This window comes from Cynara cardunculus (genome assembly GCF_001531365.2).
Source record: "Cynara cardunculus var. scolymus isolate 2C chromosome LG 11, CcrdV1, whole genome shotgun sequence".
Taxonomy (NCBI): domain Eukaryota; kingdom Viridiplantae; phylum Streptophyta; class Magnoliopsida; order Asterales; family Asteraceae; genus Cynara; species Cynara cardunculus.
In genome coordinates this window covers 5,105,065-5,123,477 of record NC_037538.1, presented here as the reverse complement: position 1 = coordinate 5,123,477, position 18,413 = coordinate 5,105,065, and the positions used below count along the sequence as shown (strand labels likewise).

The 18,413-nt window shown below is 35.6% G+C and overlaps 2 protein-coding genes across 2 annotated transcripts; both read right to left on the bottom strand.

Moving 5' to 3' along the window:
* Positions 1-3,476: 3,476 nt before the first annotated feature.
* On the bottom strand, positions 3,477-6,447 carry LOC112520741 (uncharacterized protein At3g28850). The gene has a single exon (XM_025129257.1). The coding sequence runs from the start codon at positions 4,586-4,588 to the stop codon at positions 3,866-3,868; it is 723 nt and encodes a 240-aa protein (XP_024985025.1). The 5' UTR covers positions 4,589-6,447; the 3' UTR covers positions 3,477-3,865.
* An 88-nt stretch (positions 6,448-6,535) lies between these two features.
* LOC112520742 (putative phosphatidylglycerol/phosphatidylinositol transfer protein DDB_G0282179) lies at positions 6,536-13,188 on the bottom strand. The gene is made up of 4 exons (XM_025129258.1): positions 13,026-13,188; positions 10,213-10,314; positions 8,349-8,509; positions 6,536-6,862 (listed from the first exon to the last, which is right to left on the bottom strand). Exons 1-4 carry the CDS (start codon positions 13,117-13,119, stop codon positions 6,746-6,748), a joined length of 474 nt encoding a protein of 157 aa, XP_024985026.1. The 5' UTR covers positions 13,120-13,188; the 3' UTR covers positions 6,536-6,745.
* Between the last annotated feature and the right edge of the window lie 5,225 nt (positions 13,189-18,413).

Genomic DNA, 18,413 nt, shown 5'->3' with positions numbered 1-18,413 from the left:
GTGAGACAATACTTTTATATTTGAAACTTCACAGCAAAAACACTGTAAATGTTTGAAAGTTCAACCCTTTTTTACCTACAACATTTTGTTGTGAAGTTTCAAGTGGCAAAATGTTGTTTCACGAAAACAGACTGGTCTCACGGAAACCCAACTATATATATATATATATATATATAGATATAATATTCAACCTTTGACTCAATATAGTTATTTATTTATAACCCAATGAACAAAAAAGAAATGGGTATTATTCATGGAAACGTTAATTTTGGTTTCTATTCAAATATGCATTTACCTTCTTTTCATAATTGATAAACGGGGTAATGTGATTAATGTGGCTTTTGACTGTCGACTGCGATAATATCATAATATTTTAGTGTTACTTTTTCACTAGATTTAGCACTGTATGAAAAATGCGCCAAGGTTGTCCTACCTTAAAGTTGAACGAATTGTTTACTTCTGAAGACGACCAATACTCATACTCCATTTTAACTGAATTCTTTATCTATTGAATTAGCCAGTCGAGAGTAGTCAAGCAATTGATTATGACCAGTTGCTCGAACCACTTTAAACGACATCGCAAATTTCTCTTCCCTACGCTCTTTACATTTATGTATAATTTGCGTTATGATTGTATGAGCTGTTAATTTACTATTACATTTCCGCAATCGAAAAATCAACAAAAAATTGAAAAAGTCTTGAATTTTTTCTTACAATCCCACCTTGCCTTCCCTTGAAATCCTCATCCTCTCCATTTTTCTTACTCTTGCTCACCGTATCATCGTTATCACCAAGTCTCCATCGTCTTTGATTTGGTTTCTATTCATCAGCCTTTTTATGCCTATTCTTTTTTCTCTTAACTTTTTTCTTAATAATATTACTGTCTTTCAAGAATTTTTTTTATAAAGATGGGTGGTGTTGGTCTTGCTTGTTTTAATTGTGGACGTACAAATATCTGTTTTTATTTTAGGGTATGACTTAATGTTTGATCATTAAATAACTAGATTTTAATTATCAAAGGGCCTTTGACTTAGCGATATGTGAGTCATTGGCTTCCTAGGAGGTCAAAGATTCAAACCTCATCAAAGATGAGAAGGATGTGTGAATTTATTTTTCTATTTGTCGTATATATATATATATATATTATAAAAAAATAGATATAAATTTCAAATTCAAGATATTATTTAATTTGTTGTTGCTTAATCTACATATTTTGCCATTGGCCCACAAGGTTTGTGACTTTGATGGACGTTGTTGATTGATGATAAACATGAAGCAACCTAAATTTGCTTTTGATTTATTCAAATATTTGATTATGAAGGTTAAAAATAATGGAGAGTTTTAATTATAGCATGATTTACCAATTTGCCCTTTTCATCATCAAAATTTGATTGGCACATATAACTTATTATCTAATTGAAATGTATATATATAATTACGTAGTAAACTCATTACTCGGTAATATATATATATATATATATATAGGGGTCTAATCAAATGAGAATAATTAGTTTGTGATAACCGTAAGGTCCAATCTCAACCATAAATCAATAGATAAATTAGGAAATTTATAATTTTGGTAATTTTGAATGAAAATTTAATGGAAGGACATTTTAGGTATTTTAAAACTTTCCTCTCTCCTCTCTCCGTCCCCCGTCCTCCGATGATACTACAATGATATCACAATGCATCATATATGTGCTTGGGTATCACACTGATGTCATTTGTGTGGTCGATCGGAGATGTAACACAGTGGTACCCCAATTGGTACTACATTGGGTATCACATTGCATCTTGTATGTATTCTGGGTATCACAACGTGGATGATCGGTATGTATTCCTTAAATTTAGATTATGGATTTGATTTTGTTTTTAAGGTTTAGGTTGGTATCATAGTTGGTATCACAGTGATACCACAATGGGTATCACATTGTGTATCACAATGATTACTTGGTACCGGTCAGAATAATGTTCATCGGAGGTTGGAGATCTGAGGTCGGAGAGAGGTAAGAGGTGAGAGGTGCCCTCTAATTATAATTTTAACTCAAATTACCAACATTACTAATTTTCTTAATTTATCCATTGATATGTGGTTGAGATTGGATCTCACAGTTGCCACAAACTAATCAGTTCTCCCTTGAATGAGCCCATATATATATAGACTTGGGATCATGTGAGATCAGCCTGTTTTCGTGAGACCCGTGAGACCACATTTTTACACTTGAAACTTCACAGCAAAAACACTATGAAGGTGACTTTGCTGTGAAGGTTAAAAAAGTCACATTCACAGTAATTTGTTGTGAAGTTTCAAGTGTAAAAAGGTAGTCTCACGGGTCTCACGAAAATAAGCTGGTCTCACGTGAACCCAACCATATATATATATATATATATATATATATATATGAGTTCATGTGAGACCAAAAGTTTTACATGAGACCTGTAAGACCAATTTATGTTTATTGATCAACTTTATAAGCTAATGATCTAATGGTCTAAAGTTGTACAGTGACAATTTTGTGATTATTGAGAAGTCTCATGACAATTTTGTGATTATGAATGTTCAGATTGTAGATCTAGTACAAAGATTGAGAATTGGTCTTATGGGTGTCATGAAAAACTCTTCGTCTTACATCATCACAATATATATATATATATATATATATATCAACATTGTTACATTGAAAAAAACATCAATAAGTCTGTTTTATTACGATTTATGATTATATTTTAAGAGCATCTTCAGTAAATTCTCTAAAATAGAGAAAATGAAATATTTTGTTCAAACTGATTTCAATACAACGGTATGAATACGATATCAAGGCAAACCCATGGAAATACCCCTTTATGAAAGAAAAAGACATTATGTAACTTTATCACATTGAAAAAGACTATACTGCATTTTATTTCCCTTTCAAGAACACACATAATTTTTTCTCCTTTTCTTTCAATTTTTTTTTTCCTTTTTCCCTCAAATTCGAGAACAGAACATAAAATAAAATAAAAAAATACAAGAGAAAACTTTGTATTTAAAAATGAGTAAATGAATTAAAATACTATAAAAGTACGGAATCACCCTTTACCTAAATATCACGTGCCACCACTTAACTACGATATTTATGTCAATTTCTTGAGACACATATTCCAAACCTATTCTTTTTTTATGCAAAATAAATTGAAAATAATTTGTAACCACCCTTCACCCTTTTCGCCTCACATGGAGACACCATCATATGGCATTAATATAAACTAAATGATTACCATATTCATTTACCATGTTTACTTTGGCATATACTAATGTAGACTCTAGAACATATCTATACGGTATACATATATACATACAAATAATCTGTATGTAACATGAAAAAACCAGAAAATATCTTCAATTACTTGTATACAAATGCAAACACCATACAAGTGAGTGAGATGATTATTAGAATGTTTCTCTAGTAATGTAATAAGAACATTATATTAGTAATTAAATATTATTTATAAGAAAGAAAAGATAAAAAGTTTATGATACATCGACAACCTTAAGCACAACAAAATATAGAAACGTTAGATGATAAAACATATGATACCACAATCAGCAGCAAATATTTACATGTCGATTTTAAAACTTACGTCTATCTTCCATCTACTTTTCTTAGATGCGTTTGGAACACTTATCCAATCACCTGATACATTTCAAACACATTTTTTTTAATAACCATGAATGTGCAGATCAGCTTGTGCACAATTTTAACTCCCTGATGGCCCTGAGAAATACCTGAACTGGTGACCTATGAGAAAGAGCCCCAAGACTTGATATTTATTTGACAGTTGAGTTGACCCTATATTCCGGGTTCTAACACCATAGATTTCCTAATTAGAAGCAAATGGGGCATTTCATTAGTCCATTTTCATTGCACTCTACACAACTAACTGGAAATGGGGAATCATCGCTATTGTTTACTTCCTCCAGCATAACCTTCCGACTGCCGTTGCATGAAAAGCAGAGCACAAACCGCATCCCGCCACACCCTTTGCAGGGACCACGGGTGGGACTTCTTGGTATCCCATTCACGAGGTTTTTTAGCTTCCCTTGCTCATGGAGCCAGACCACCTCGTCAACCCCTCCAATATGTCTTCCTCTGATGAACAGCCTTGGAGGGATCACCCTGCCGCCTAATGTCCGCCAGAACTCCTCCCTGAATTCCAAGTGCATGGAAACATCCCTCTCGTCATACAAAACCCGGAAGCTCTCTAACAGAAACCTAATAGCGTTGCAATCTTCGAAAGTCTTACGTATACCTCTCAAGCTTGTCGTATAGAGGATGACTGAATCACTTCCTCCTGGCGGACACTTCTCCTCAAATTCTAATAACGACGAATGGTTTCCGATCTTTTCCAAAACCAATACACTCTTCTCCAGATCTTCCAAGCTTACGGGGGCTCTACAGTAATCTTCATCCTTGATGTCACTTGTGACTGTTGGTGTTGGGAAGTATTGACTCAAGGTACTTGCCTGGAAAACTAGACCTTGTTTCACAGTGGTTATGGCTGAAATGGTTTTCGGTTTCCCTAAGAATCGTCCTCTCATTCCTTTCATCTCTTCACATCATCTCTCATCTACTTGAGGTGGGTTTATATCATGGCACAGGGTCAGTGCCGAGGAAAGTCCAAATATTTGTCAAATATCTAAAACACCATTAAAAGAAGTAATAGTATATAAATAACTTTAAAACGAAAACTTAGTGAAGAAAGAGATGTTTTAATTCTGATAGGACCAAGGGAGTAAAAGAAAAGGTGAGAGGTAGAGGTCTTGCCTAGTGGTTGTCTTTGGTGGATGGTAAGGTTTCAATCTTTGGTTGGATACACCAATCCTGTTATAGTAGGCTTAGCTATAATCAACCAATAGTGATAGCACACGTCAGTTGGATGTGGGCATAAGGGTAATTTCGAAGATAGAGTGTGTGGTCAGTGAAATGACCAAAAAGACCTTGAAGATCAATCAAAACTAGACCAAACATTTGGCAATAATGGAGATGGTGAACCAGATTAGGCTAAAACAATGGGAGACAAGGTGTGGCACCACTCATAATTCAGTCACAAGGGGGGCTTCTAGCAAAAGAATAAAAGCAGCTTCTTTTACCCTTTTTCATCAACTAGACTTTTGTGGATATAAAGTAAAAGCAATAGTGGAGGGGTTAAGGACTTATTTGTACAAAGCATGATACCTGTTTCTGAACCTTTCAGCTTCTCATAACTACCCCACTGGACCATGATGCCCAATTCTTGATTAGGATACTCATGGACCAGACCTGTACACAAGCTCAGTCAAGACATTATTGAGCACATGTGATTGTCTGTACATAAATAAATGAACACAAAGACGCAGGCAATGCACGGGCACATAACAGTACTTGGATTCGTGTATATGACCCCTATAATGAGTTCTACGATCGGAAATTTTCTCTAAAACACATGCATCGTTATGGATTTAAGATCTAAGAAAAGAACTTTTCACTCAGACATGCATGATGCACCATTGTGAAGCAAAGAAAGTCAAAGGTAACTACATCCAGATAGCCCACAAATCAAGAATCATGACCTGCAAGCAAAGTAATGGCCCTAGTCACTAGTTGAGAGTTTTTGTATATGAGTCAAGACAAAAGTTCTAAGATGTGTGCAATTCGCTGCAAGTGTAGAGTCCCACATCGGCTAGACTTTGACCATTTCTCCGCTATATATGTTAGAGCCTCTCCTCTCTTCAAGGGATCTTTTGGAGAGTAACCTAGCAAAGTTCCACATATTCTCACATGGTATCAAATCCAAAATCTACACCCTAGGGACTTGACACTCCCGGGAAATCCGTACTCGTCTAGCCCCCTCTAGACTATGTTGGATGGGGTGTGTTAGGAGTCCTATATTGGCTAGACATGGAACTATTCTCCTTAATATATGTTGGAACCTCCCTTCCAGTTCCAGTGGCAGATCTAGGAAATTAATGGAGTGGGGGCACGTTGGATGGGACTTGGGTGAGGGAAGCATATGGCCATATGGGACTGGGAGGAAACCATGCAAGACAAGGGTGAAAATAGAAAATTTAAGCTAGTCAACAAAAGTTTTTGGTTTTTGACTGGGAGCCTTTCCCCCCCAGTGCTTAAAGGCTGCATCAGCCCCTGCTCCCTTTTCTCCTCAAGGGCTCTTTTGGAGAGTAACCTAATGGAGTTCCACGTATTCTCATAGCAAGTATGGTTACTTGGTTGCTACGTTACAACTTATGTGGTCGTTTGGTGGGGATGCCTTGAATTCAGGTTTTTTAAGGTCGGGACTCGGATGTGCCCAAGTCTGATAATAAGGACCCCAAGAGGTAAGGTCACAAACCAAAATTTGGTTTCTAGGGTATAGGTGAAAAAAATACACAACAATGTACAGATTATAAGGACCCCAAGAGGTAAGGTCACATCAAGACTTTCTTGGCTTCAAGAACAGTAGTGTCACCATCACCTAGAGCCCTTTTTGCTCGGACCTAATAAACATGGAGATAAGAAGATAGAATAACATGGGAAAGCATCGATTTTTTATGTACAAACATAGGACTTAGTAACCAGTATCACCGGTTATTACAGTCAAACCATTAAAGGTAGTACAAAACCAAATGCGAGATGGTGTATGTTATACAGAGCTGTAAACAGAAGGGAACATGAGATAATCTAGTATAGCTGTTATTGATAGATTGGTCGAGAAAACAGATTTCAAGCACTTAACTGGCAGCCACTGCCTCCTCGGAGTTATACCAGCCAATGCTGAAATCAAACGTGATGCATGTCAACTCATTTTTGTCACCATCTTTCATCTTCATTGTGAGTGTATATGAACCCTGAATTTGTCAAACAATGCTCGTCAGTTCTACGGAAAAGCGAAAACAAAATGGATGTGTGGCAATTATTGTGTTGATATCAGTGGCTTTTTTGTATTCAAAAGGTCATTTGACCAAAGAGAACTCGGGGGTTTGTTTACACTACCTTTTCTTTCTTCCTATAACTACTCTTAATGTTTCTTTTGAAACAGATGATATAATGGACACTGGCTCCTATAATGTCTGATAAGGAAATAAATGCAAATATGAAGATCAACATGCATATCTATGCTTTATTTCTCTCGAACACACACACATGCTTGCAGGCACACACACCTATTCGTTGGTTGAAGATTGTTATCCATGGCACTCACCTGTTGATCTTATTCATTAAATAAAGTCTGTGACAAGGTTTTAAGTCATCCTAACCATCACCCACAAATAGAGCTCAGTCTTTACTCGTTGAACAATGATCCAGGAACTATGAAACTATGATATCAGCATGACGCTATGTGGTACGACTTGTACTAAATACCACTGATTAAGAGACTTTGGCCCTTGTGATTATCAAGTTTGTTTTAATGAAATCATATTTCATGAATGCAAATAAAACATATGAAGTTACCCAAAAAAGGTGCGTCTTTTAATGTCATCAACCCAGACTAAGGAATGACTTGCCACATATTGCAATCAGGACCCTTTATTGAATAGAAGCCATCATCTCTCTTGCCAACTTGGTGGGTCAAGTCCAAGAATCAAAAATCAGGCCCAAAGAGAAAACGCCATAAACAATCCAATCGAATCTGATCCCTGTTTGAGTCATTTTCAAACCTCTAAATAATCCCTGAGCTAACCAGGACAAATCCCTGGCCTAACGGGTTGCCATGGTTGCCCATTGGCAGTTTCGCATGCACCATCATCACTGCCTTCCTTCATCATTGCCACTTCACAGGCCTATAGCTCCCTCTATTGCCCAAAATCGAATGCAACACAGAATAATATCATATTTGTGATTCAATTTTAGTCGTGATTTCAGCAGAAAAGGCAAACACCCAAACGAGAATTAATCTTTTTTTTGGGGAGGGGTTGCAAATCACTGGTGATGGGCCGCCTTACCTCTCAACTTCATCAAATGCAGTTGTCTACAATGCAGAAATAGTTACAATATACTTAAATTGAGGGTACCGATTACGATATTTAGCAAGTATCCTGTTAGTTCATGTTAACCCCGTTAAGGAACCACCATTTGGCCAACCACACTGTTCGATTGTTCGTTAACACACACTTTATAACTACAATAATCCTAAATACTATTGACTTGCTGATTAACAAGTCATCTCTTTAGGCACTATATTATCATAAAGAAACAAATGCCACCATCAAACAAAATTAATAATGAAAACAATATGGTTTGACAGGAACTTGTTTGAACAAGGGTTGTTGCCAAAACCATGGATATAGATACAAACAACAGTTTTGGAAAATAACAGGTGGAAAAGACACTTACAGGCGGAGTTACTGAAGGCAAGGCTTGGGAGTGAGAGATCGCAAAGTCACCACAAGAAACAGGGCATTCTGTCTTCGTGCAGAGGTCACTGGTCTCGCTATAGACACCAAAAAAGTAGTATGAAACATCAATCTGAAGACTCCCTCCAACGATGGGTGTATCTGCACGGCAAGAACATTCACCATAAATCTGATGGAGCAGCACAAAAGTGTAACATGTTACAAGCTAAATTGATTTTAGATGCACATTCAAATCCCTGCCAGTCTAAAAGATGAACACAATGAGTTCACATGTTGGTCAATGCAAATTCCCTCAGCAGGAATCCTGCATCTTCCAAGTACAGTTTTTTTTTTTTCCTTTTCAAATTGCATGTGGATCTCAAAGGCTAGATGTAAACACCAAAAAGTAATCCCAAAAACGTTCTAAACTGGAGACATGTGTACAAATCCTAGACCTCACACTTAAAGCAAAAGGTAACAATTATCACTTCCCCTTTACGCTCTAAGTTAGATCTGGCCACCAGGAACCCTTTGAAATTAATATCCACCCAATCACCAATCCCCTATGAAGTGCTCATGCAATACTGTTACAAGAAAATTGAATCTCTTGCAAAAGAAGGAGCTTCAGATTTGGTGTGTGTTGAGCAGATGCTTAAGCACTCCAATAGAGCAAAATCACAAGAGTATTCCAGGGTGACATAACATTTAGAAGAGAAGTCTTCCTTGAATTTCTGTGTAGGATGTAGAGGAATTTCATCTGAAGTTAGAATCTTGCCTAACTGACATGCCTTTTCCAATCATTTCAGTAACAATGAGCTCTAATGTGCCGTTTATTTCCTTTATTTGTGTCAGGCCTTAGTCGTCAAAATTGTATTAGTGCAATTTGAATGTACAATTCTATTCTATTCTATTCATTGAAGCAAACAATAATGAACCTGAATCCTGTGTGATTTCCTGTTATATTGACCAACCACTTTTGTAGTTTTGTGCTGGCAAATAATTTTTTTTGTGTGTGTGGATAAAGACAAGCAAATAGCTTTGTATTATAGCATTCTATAAAATTTACGTAAGTTGTCTTATTGTAGGATTTAACTGTAGATTTTATTGAGGCAACACTCATTTGTAGTGGATCCATTGTTCATATTTGGCAATGCTGTGTAATGAACAAGTAATAGGACAACATTATGTTGCACAATTAATATAAGTGTATGTTGGTCCATACATCAACAGAATGTTGTAGTGCACACTAAATGCAACCATAGGCAACAACATTTCATTTTCAACCACCAATGCTCCCCTTTGTATGTCAACAAACATTGTATCTAGGAGGATATAGTTGCTAAATTGAAATTAGTATTCCAAATGTTCACACTTTGTAAACTCTAGACATCCCGGAACTTCTGCCAAGCAATGAAGAATTAAATGAGTGAAGTTGGTGATAAAAATGATGCAATGCAACTTTCAGAAGACAGGCAGAATAACATATCTGGGGATATGTCATGTCGCCCTTGCGTATTCAAAAAAAACTAACTGGAGTGCAAACAGTTACTAGTTTCCACTGCAGATGCTATTGTAGTACACGTGGGTTGTGACTTAAGGAGCATGTTCACAAAACAAACCCATAAAAATAGGCTAGAAGTAAATTATAACTTATAAGTGTGGCATAAAAAAAAAGCATACCTTTTACTTTCTAACGAGAGCACTGTTGCATTGAATCTTATAAGAAGATATAATAACCACAAAGCAGAAGACAAGCAGTGATAGGCAAGAAAAGCTATCCTATTGCTAACCAAAACCTAAAGCTTAGTTTTGCTTGCATTATCCTTCAAACTAGGAAGATAGATAAAGTAGAATTTTCTTTTTACCTGTAGAGGCAGTAATAGTGAAGGTGGTCTCTGGGCCTCTTGTTACTGGGTAAGGAGTAATCTCAACTCCACTGACCTTGACGGCATAATCTTTATTCTTTTCTGTACATGCATAGATAACAATACATAAGATCCTCAGTCAATGCACAAGCTACTGGAACAGTAGGCATACTCACAAGAAAGAAGAGGCTCTTTTTAAATCCAGTTCAAACTAGAGAATTTAAATAATATTTTCATAAGCATGTGTCTATGTTGTTACAGCTCAAAATCTGTAATCGTGGTCATTATTGTGATTCGAAATAGCGATCATAGTGATGGTAAAGCAGTGGTATAGCTGTCAAAAATAGCGGTTTGTATAACAATTAGAATTATATATGTGTGCATGTGTGTATGTGCATACATGTATATTTAGGCACCCAAACCAATAGTCCATCTAGTAGTTACTGAAATTACATATTAATGAGTATGTTTCAGCAGCTAAATACGTGCTCCTAACGATTAAAAAGAAATAATCAAAATCTCAAATGACTTTATAGAGTCAAACAAACTAAACTAAGCTTCAAAATTGACATTAATTCAAAAAACTCAGAAGTCGTGAGTTTCAGAAATCTTAACCTAAACCTAAAAGAGCTTGACACTTGGCAAAAAAAAAAGAACCCGACAATTTGATCCCAACACTAAATAGTCCAACTAAAGTAAGAAATCAAGCACAAGAAAAATTGCAGACTTAAGCACCACTTTCGCAACTGAAATTGCGGTCAAAATGTGGAAAATAGCGCCATTATTATCGACACCGCTATTCTCACGAGAACCGGGAACCGCTATGGCACCGCTATAGCGGCGCGATTAACAGCATAGGCAAGTGTCAATTCCTTTTCTTGAGGGTCCTCTCGGGAATTGATCCAGTGGAGACAGAATGGGGTGTGTTTTCAGAGGTTTGAAGCACGTTGTACTAACCACAGTTTCGGGGGTTCAAAAAGAAACCAATCCTCACACAAAGCGGGTTATAAACCATGGAACTTTGTGTCTGGTACTAAGATTGCTTTTAAATAAAATATGTTGAAAATGAGGAAAGTACATGCTCTTTTTGTTATTTCTTTTCTATTTGGGATGGAAACATGTTTCCATATTCTCTCTTTGGAACTGAACCCACATGTGTAAGTCCTAACAAGTCAACCCTTACCATTGGAGCTAAACCCCAAGATAAAGTCACCGACAATACCAACATGAAAAAGGTAATAAGCCTCCATTTTTTTCTTTGTCGAAGTCAACTGACAAAGCTACTAATGAGACCCCTGTTATCTTATTAAGCAACCACATTCATCTACTAAGTCATGCAAGGTAGGGGAAAGGAGCCCCTCCCAATGGGGTAAGTGTACTAAAACCCTGATCTCATTGAATCCTCATCCCACAATTCCACCAAACAAGTAAGCACAACTCAGCCTCCCAGATAAGGTAAGTTCAAATGCCAAATCCCTTAGATGACTCACCATCCCCTGAAATACCCAATCCGGTTCATTTTGACAAGCTTAGCCCCCATGATATTGTGGAATACTACCTTTTACAATAACTGTTTCACGGAGTTCATTACTATATTATGACCTCCATCTGACACACACACACACACACATATATATATATATGTGTGTGTGTGTGTGTGCGTGTGTGTGTGCGTATATGTGTGCGCATGTGTGCTTGTATGTAGTTTATGCAATCTTTTGCATGTTTTAATGACAAAAAAAGATCATTCAGCATAGGGCTAGTTTCCTAAAGTATTGTACTTTCATCATTCAACATGCTTTAGGAGCATAATGAAGACTAGGGTTTGTTTCCTCATTTGATTAAGTAAGATAGTTGAACCTTATACTATATTATTATTGTGAATTTAATGACATGAAGCCCACAAAGCAGAGGAATGTGTTTAATGGCATTAATAATTCAACATAGGGAGAATAAAATATGAGACTCTAGCTTGACTCATTGCCTTTTACATATACATAAATGCAATTGTAGGATCCAGTCATGAGAATCAGTATTTCAGTTTTGCCTCAGTTAAGACCATCCCTTCGTCAAAATTCTAACATAATGAACTTCAGTGCCAGTTCGATGCAAATAATGAATAACCTTTAACAGTTCGACAAGTGAATTCCATATTCATGCTTCTGTAAAACTTTGAAACCCTATTTCTTAGCAAAGTGCGCATGACTTCTACTATTAATGGATTTGCTTCATTGATTACCAATTGCTGCAAGCAAATCACTCCCTAAATCCAACAAGGGATACATGTTGACTTCGAGAAGCCAATTCACAAATCCTAAATCTAAACATTTGCTAGATAACTCAACTTCTGGAAAAACACAAAAAAATTAGTGTAATTACCAGCACTTTGTTAGTTTCTATTCAGCATACTCGCAAATCAATTCATGTGCAGTCCGGAACAAGATTCCCCTTCCTAAAGACGGCGCTAACATGCTTAGAACTGACCTGAGGCATACTAAACTGAACGACAAGCACCACCGTAACTCCATAATCAACAAAACTAATATCAAATTTTCATTTGAAAACCACTAGCGTATAACATCAAAACCAATAAAAATATTATCGGAAGGAGGGAGCACTCCCATGGTCAACCCCCCAAAGATCAAGTTAACGCGAAAACAATAAGGCCCATTTAAAAAACTAAAAAGCACAAAAGTTAACCTCGTTGTGTAAATCAATCGATCATGGACTCAAAATCAAAAACTAAATCTGCAAACCCTAACTTGAGATACTTGGATCATACCTAACTCAAAAAAGAAACTAAACAAACTTACTGCAGTATTTGACATCTATGGCATCAGCAAAAGGTGCGATCAGATAAGCCGAACAAAGTAGCACGACGAACAGCTTGTTTTGAATTCCTGCCATTGGATTCTTCAATCTGAGAGTGTGTGAATAGCAGAGAAGGAAACTTCGAGGGAGACTCTTTATACCAGCGGTTGGTTGGTTCCGCAAACTTCTAACGTGCGTTTGGTACTTGGAACAAGGTGGAACAGGACAGTACAGGACACATTTGTTTCAGGTTTGGTGTGTTTTTAAGTGGAACTAATTGGAACTAACTTGTACACACATGGAACACGGGTGTTCACTTTTTACCCCTGGAACTAAGTGGAACAGACTTTTTTACTAATCTACCCTCCATCGCACTCGCTCCTTCTCCTCCATACTCAGACTACCCTCCATCGCACTCGCTCCTCCATGCTCAGACTGCCTCCATCGCACCCTCATCGTGCATCCTTCCCCATCGGCGACGGCGACGGGAGGTTTGAATCGATTTCCTTCTCCATCTCACCCTCCTTCTCCTTCATCAGGTACACGATTTCCTTCTCCATCGTTATGTTTGAATCGATTTAGGTTTTGCTAGGTTTGAATCGATTTAGGGTTTGCTTTGCTTGAATCGATTTAGGGTTTGTTGGTTGTAATGCTTGAATCGATTTAGGGTTTGAATCGATTTATAGATCTGTTTGCTGTAAAATTGGGTTTTGATCGAAATTTGTCACTGTAAAATTGATTGAAGTTGTATAAAATCGATTTAGGGTTTGAATAATTTAATAATTGATCTAAATCGATTTAGGGTTTGCTGTAAAATTGATTGTCACAGTCGAAATTTGTCACTGTAAATTTGTCACTGTAAAATCGATTTAGGGTTTGAAATTTGTCATTGTAAAATTGGGTTTTGATCATGGTGGTTGGAATTATAGGATTGACTCAGTAGGGGTAAATTGGTCATTTTAACCAGTTCTGTCCAGTCCTATCATGTCTTACCAAACGCTGAACAGCTGTCCTGTCCCGTCCCGTTCTGTCCTGTCATGTCCTGTCTGCGTACCAAACGCATCCTAAAAGATTATTTTTCATCTACTATATTTTACTATTTGGTACCCAATAGTTTGAGTTAGTTGTCATTTATGGCACATAACCTTCTATTAATTACAAAACAGTCCATATCGTTTTTCTTGGTTTATCTCGAGTCTTGACGACTCTTTTAAGTTTTAACCAACCTAAATGACTCGTTTGATCCGTTTTCATTTGAACTATCATACTTGGTTTTGATTTATTTGAATCATAAAATTGTTTGGACAAAATAATAATAAACCAGATATTTCATTTTGTTTTTGTATTTTTTAAACATCGTATGAGTTATCACATTCTAAAACAGACCACGTGAACTGGTATGTTTAAACATGCCAGTTCACTTGATCTGTTTACAGTTTACTTAAGTTTGTTGCATTAGTCAAGTTTCATACTTATGTTCCTAATCTATATATATATTAAAGAAGAAATCACATGTAATGATGTGGATTCTTCTCAAAACAAGAAAATAATTTATCTTTTTTTTTTTCCTTTTCTCAAGCTTTTCCTACATAAATATTTGTTTTTGATTTTTGATATTCACATTTAATATCATTTAATTAGGTTGTTTCAACCTATTCATGTTCCCTCTAATAATTACTCTTTTAACTATCATTATTTCTCTCTATTTGGTTATAAATTTTCATATTCTCTTCATGGTACACCTCTATAATAATCTTTATATTAATCACTCAATTCTTCCTCTCTATTTGGTTATAAATTTTCATCTTCTCTTCATAGTACACCTCTATAATAATCTCTATATTAATCACTCAATTCTTCATTTCTATTCATATATAATTTTGTGGTACACCTCTATGATAATTTCTCTATTAATCACTCAATTCTTCCTCTCGATTCATATATAATTTTGTGGTACACCTCTATGATAATCTCTCAATTCTTTCTCTCTATTCATATATAATTTTGGGGTACACCTCTATGATAATCTCTCAATTATTTCTCTCTATTCATGTATAATTTTGGGGTACACCTCTATGATAATCTCTCTATTAATCTCTCAATTATTCCTCTCTATTCATGTATAATTTTGTGGTATACCTCTATGATAATCTCTCTAGTAATTTCTCAATTTTTCCTCTCTATTCAGTTATAAATTTGTGGATGCGATTTGCATTTTTGGTTATTTGAGATGTCATTCAATAAAACAAATCATGGTATGAGTTTTTGCTTATGTAAGTATAGTATTTCTTTTTTAGTCGGAGACATTCACATCATAGTTGGAATTATGTAGGCATATGGATTTTTTATGTGTAGATAAAGTGGCATATGAATCATTGAAGAAACAGTTTAACATTGTTAATTTCTTTCACATTTTTTTTAATGATTTTGGACCAATTACAAAGTTTGATATGATAAAAGATCGATATATAAAAATTAATATATATATATATATATACATTAAAAAAACAACCAATAATTATAAGGTGGATTCATATATCAAAGATAATATTGATTTTTATTAGTTTAATATATAAATGTGATTATCGACTCATTTAACTAACTTCAATAATTTAAAAATATATATTATCATCGCGCAACGCGCGATATCAAAAACTAGTGTTTAATTAAGCACATATATATTTCCATGCTAACCAAATTTTATCTGATGGCTTATTATCGTTTTACAACTTTTTTGAGGGTAACCGTATTCGGATCAGCTTACACGTACCGATTAAGCCTCGAATGACCACGAATCGTCTGGAGTTATTGCAGGTGAACCTCCATTCAACTATAATTTTTAGATATTATTTTATTAACCTGGATATCCAACCCGCTATACGAGCCGACTAATCCCAGGGCGACCACCTGCTTTGTAGATAGTCCGGAGTCACCGCATTTGAACCTCCGTGGCCACAAGGGGATTTTTATTCTTCCTTGGATTTGAACATGGGATCTCCTGGTACTTTTGACCTTTGGAGCTAAGCTCAAACCAATCAGGCACCACCCTTGTAGTTTAACTTTTAGATATTAATTGTTTTATATAACCGTTTTAGTTTAATATCAGAGCTTAATTTGTGTTCTTAAACGGCGCTGTCTTTCCATTTTTTTTAGGGGATTAGAAAATATCTGCCTCTTATATTATAAGATAAAACATATGTTATAGTTGTGTACAGAAACCCCAACTTTTTATGAAACAGTGTAAAATAAAACAGATATGTCGTATTTTGTAGTGTTAGGAAACTGATTTTATCAGGTATTTATAACTTTTAATATTAATGAAATACTTCTTTCCTGCCAAAAAGATAAAGAGACTAATAGAGACAAAACATTACATGTGGTTGGATGAGTGATTTAATTGCTTGTCATGTTAACAATCTATGATTCCGAATTAACGGAGTGTATGCAATCTCCATATGTCCTTTCAACAATCAACTTCAGTACTTGAAACCAAGGGGATCGTAAACGTTGTTATCTTGCTTTTATTGTAATCGTTTGAATCTAGAAAAGAGTTGGTTGGCTTTAAAGGGAACCACGTTTTAAACAAGATGGTTGTAATTCGTATGGTGTTTTGTTGGAATGAATGAAATTTTAGATTCCATTTGAGGAAATTTGACGGACCAACTTACACGCATCTCGACAATCCCAAGAGCTTTGAAGAATAGCCAGAAAAATTTACAGTTGCCTACAAGACTCGGTCGGTAGCCTCTAAAGAAAATCATCAAACGCCTAAGTTTTATTGACAGTTGATCTAACTCCAGAAAGTTTATTTGAAAAAAAGATAATTAGGTGTTATTTATTTTTTAAGAGGTTTTAAAAGTTGTTAGAAGAATAATTGGTAAACAATCAATTGCATAATGAAATTTGGCTGTGCACAAAAAATGAACGGTGTACCAAATTGTCACCAGTTACACCTCACCTCCTCACATCCCCATCAAACCACCTTCTCATGAATCCAAGAGAATTTATAATCATTGAAATTTGTTTTTATTCTTCACATTATTAATTCAACATTGAGAAGTTGAGAATTTGAGAGAGGGTTTTTTTGACATAACATACTAAAAATTCTAACACTAGGATTTTATGAGAAGAAAAGAGTATTTTCTGAGAAAGGAATCGATGATTTTGTTGTAGAGCTTTGATCGTCTTTTATAGTTGAAGTTTGGAATTGAATGACTGGCACCTTCCAGTTATCTTTCAAAATTTTGAGCTTGAAACCGGCACTTTGCCTTGATGTTGAATAATTGGAATTTGTCTGACAAATTGAATCAATCGTCCTATTTTGTCGTTGTCTTAATGGATCCAACATATCGAATCTGCTTTTGACCATAATGTCTTGACCATAACGTCTATTCTTCATACTTTGCATAAAGCATGACCATAACGTCTATTCTTCATAAAGCAACATCTTTTATAATGACAAAGAGCATTATTATCACCTTGAGCATTATTATCGCCTTGAAATTCAGCTGACCGTATCATAAATCTGCATATTTTTGATAAGATAAAAGATTTGAACAAGATGTTATCGGAAATACCAAAGRGYGTATTTCACGTGTTTTGATAAGATATATTTTGAATAGATACAAAGAATTGCTTGCAAAAGCAATACCCAAACACACTCAACACCTTAAAGATTAAAAATAATCCTCATAAGGGTCTTGACTATCTTGAAATAAATTTTGAGAAGCAGGGACTTGAGACGTAGAACTAGCGGGAGAGCTGCTTGATGGAGAGCTCCGACGTCTAAGTTCTTGAAGAAGTCGCTTGAGTTCTTCTTTTGATTCAGTGGCTAAAATTAGATCAATTTTTTCTTCTTCTTTCTTCTGATTTGAAGTAGATGAGATTGAGGCTGGAACTCCAAAAGTAATTGAATAATAGTCTGAAACTCCTTGAACAGTCATTTTTTGCATTTGATCAGTTGGAAGCTTTTCCCACCATTTTACTCTAGAAATCCTTTGTAGTAATGGAGGGGAAGAACCGGTTGCATCAATAACTTTGAAGGTCCATGATAAAATCCATGGTACTTTGAATATTACCGTAAATTGAAGAAGAAACTCAAAGTCGGTAATTTCTTGAACAAAGATTTCTTGAAATTTTTTGAATCCTTCCATTACTCTTGGAGGAAGGGTTTGAGGAATATTTCCCAAAAATTTGAACCATCTAACAAACCATCTTGGATAAGTGCAATCAAAATTTTTGTCAAAGTACAAAAACCATGAGTGCGTATAACTTCTTAGATACAAGAAATTGTACCATGCGTCTTGATAATCATAATAGTTGTAGGATGGGTACTGGCTAAAATTCTGTAAAGGCTTGCTGTAATAAAGTTGAGATCCCCAATCTTGAGT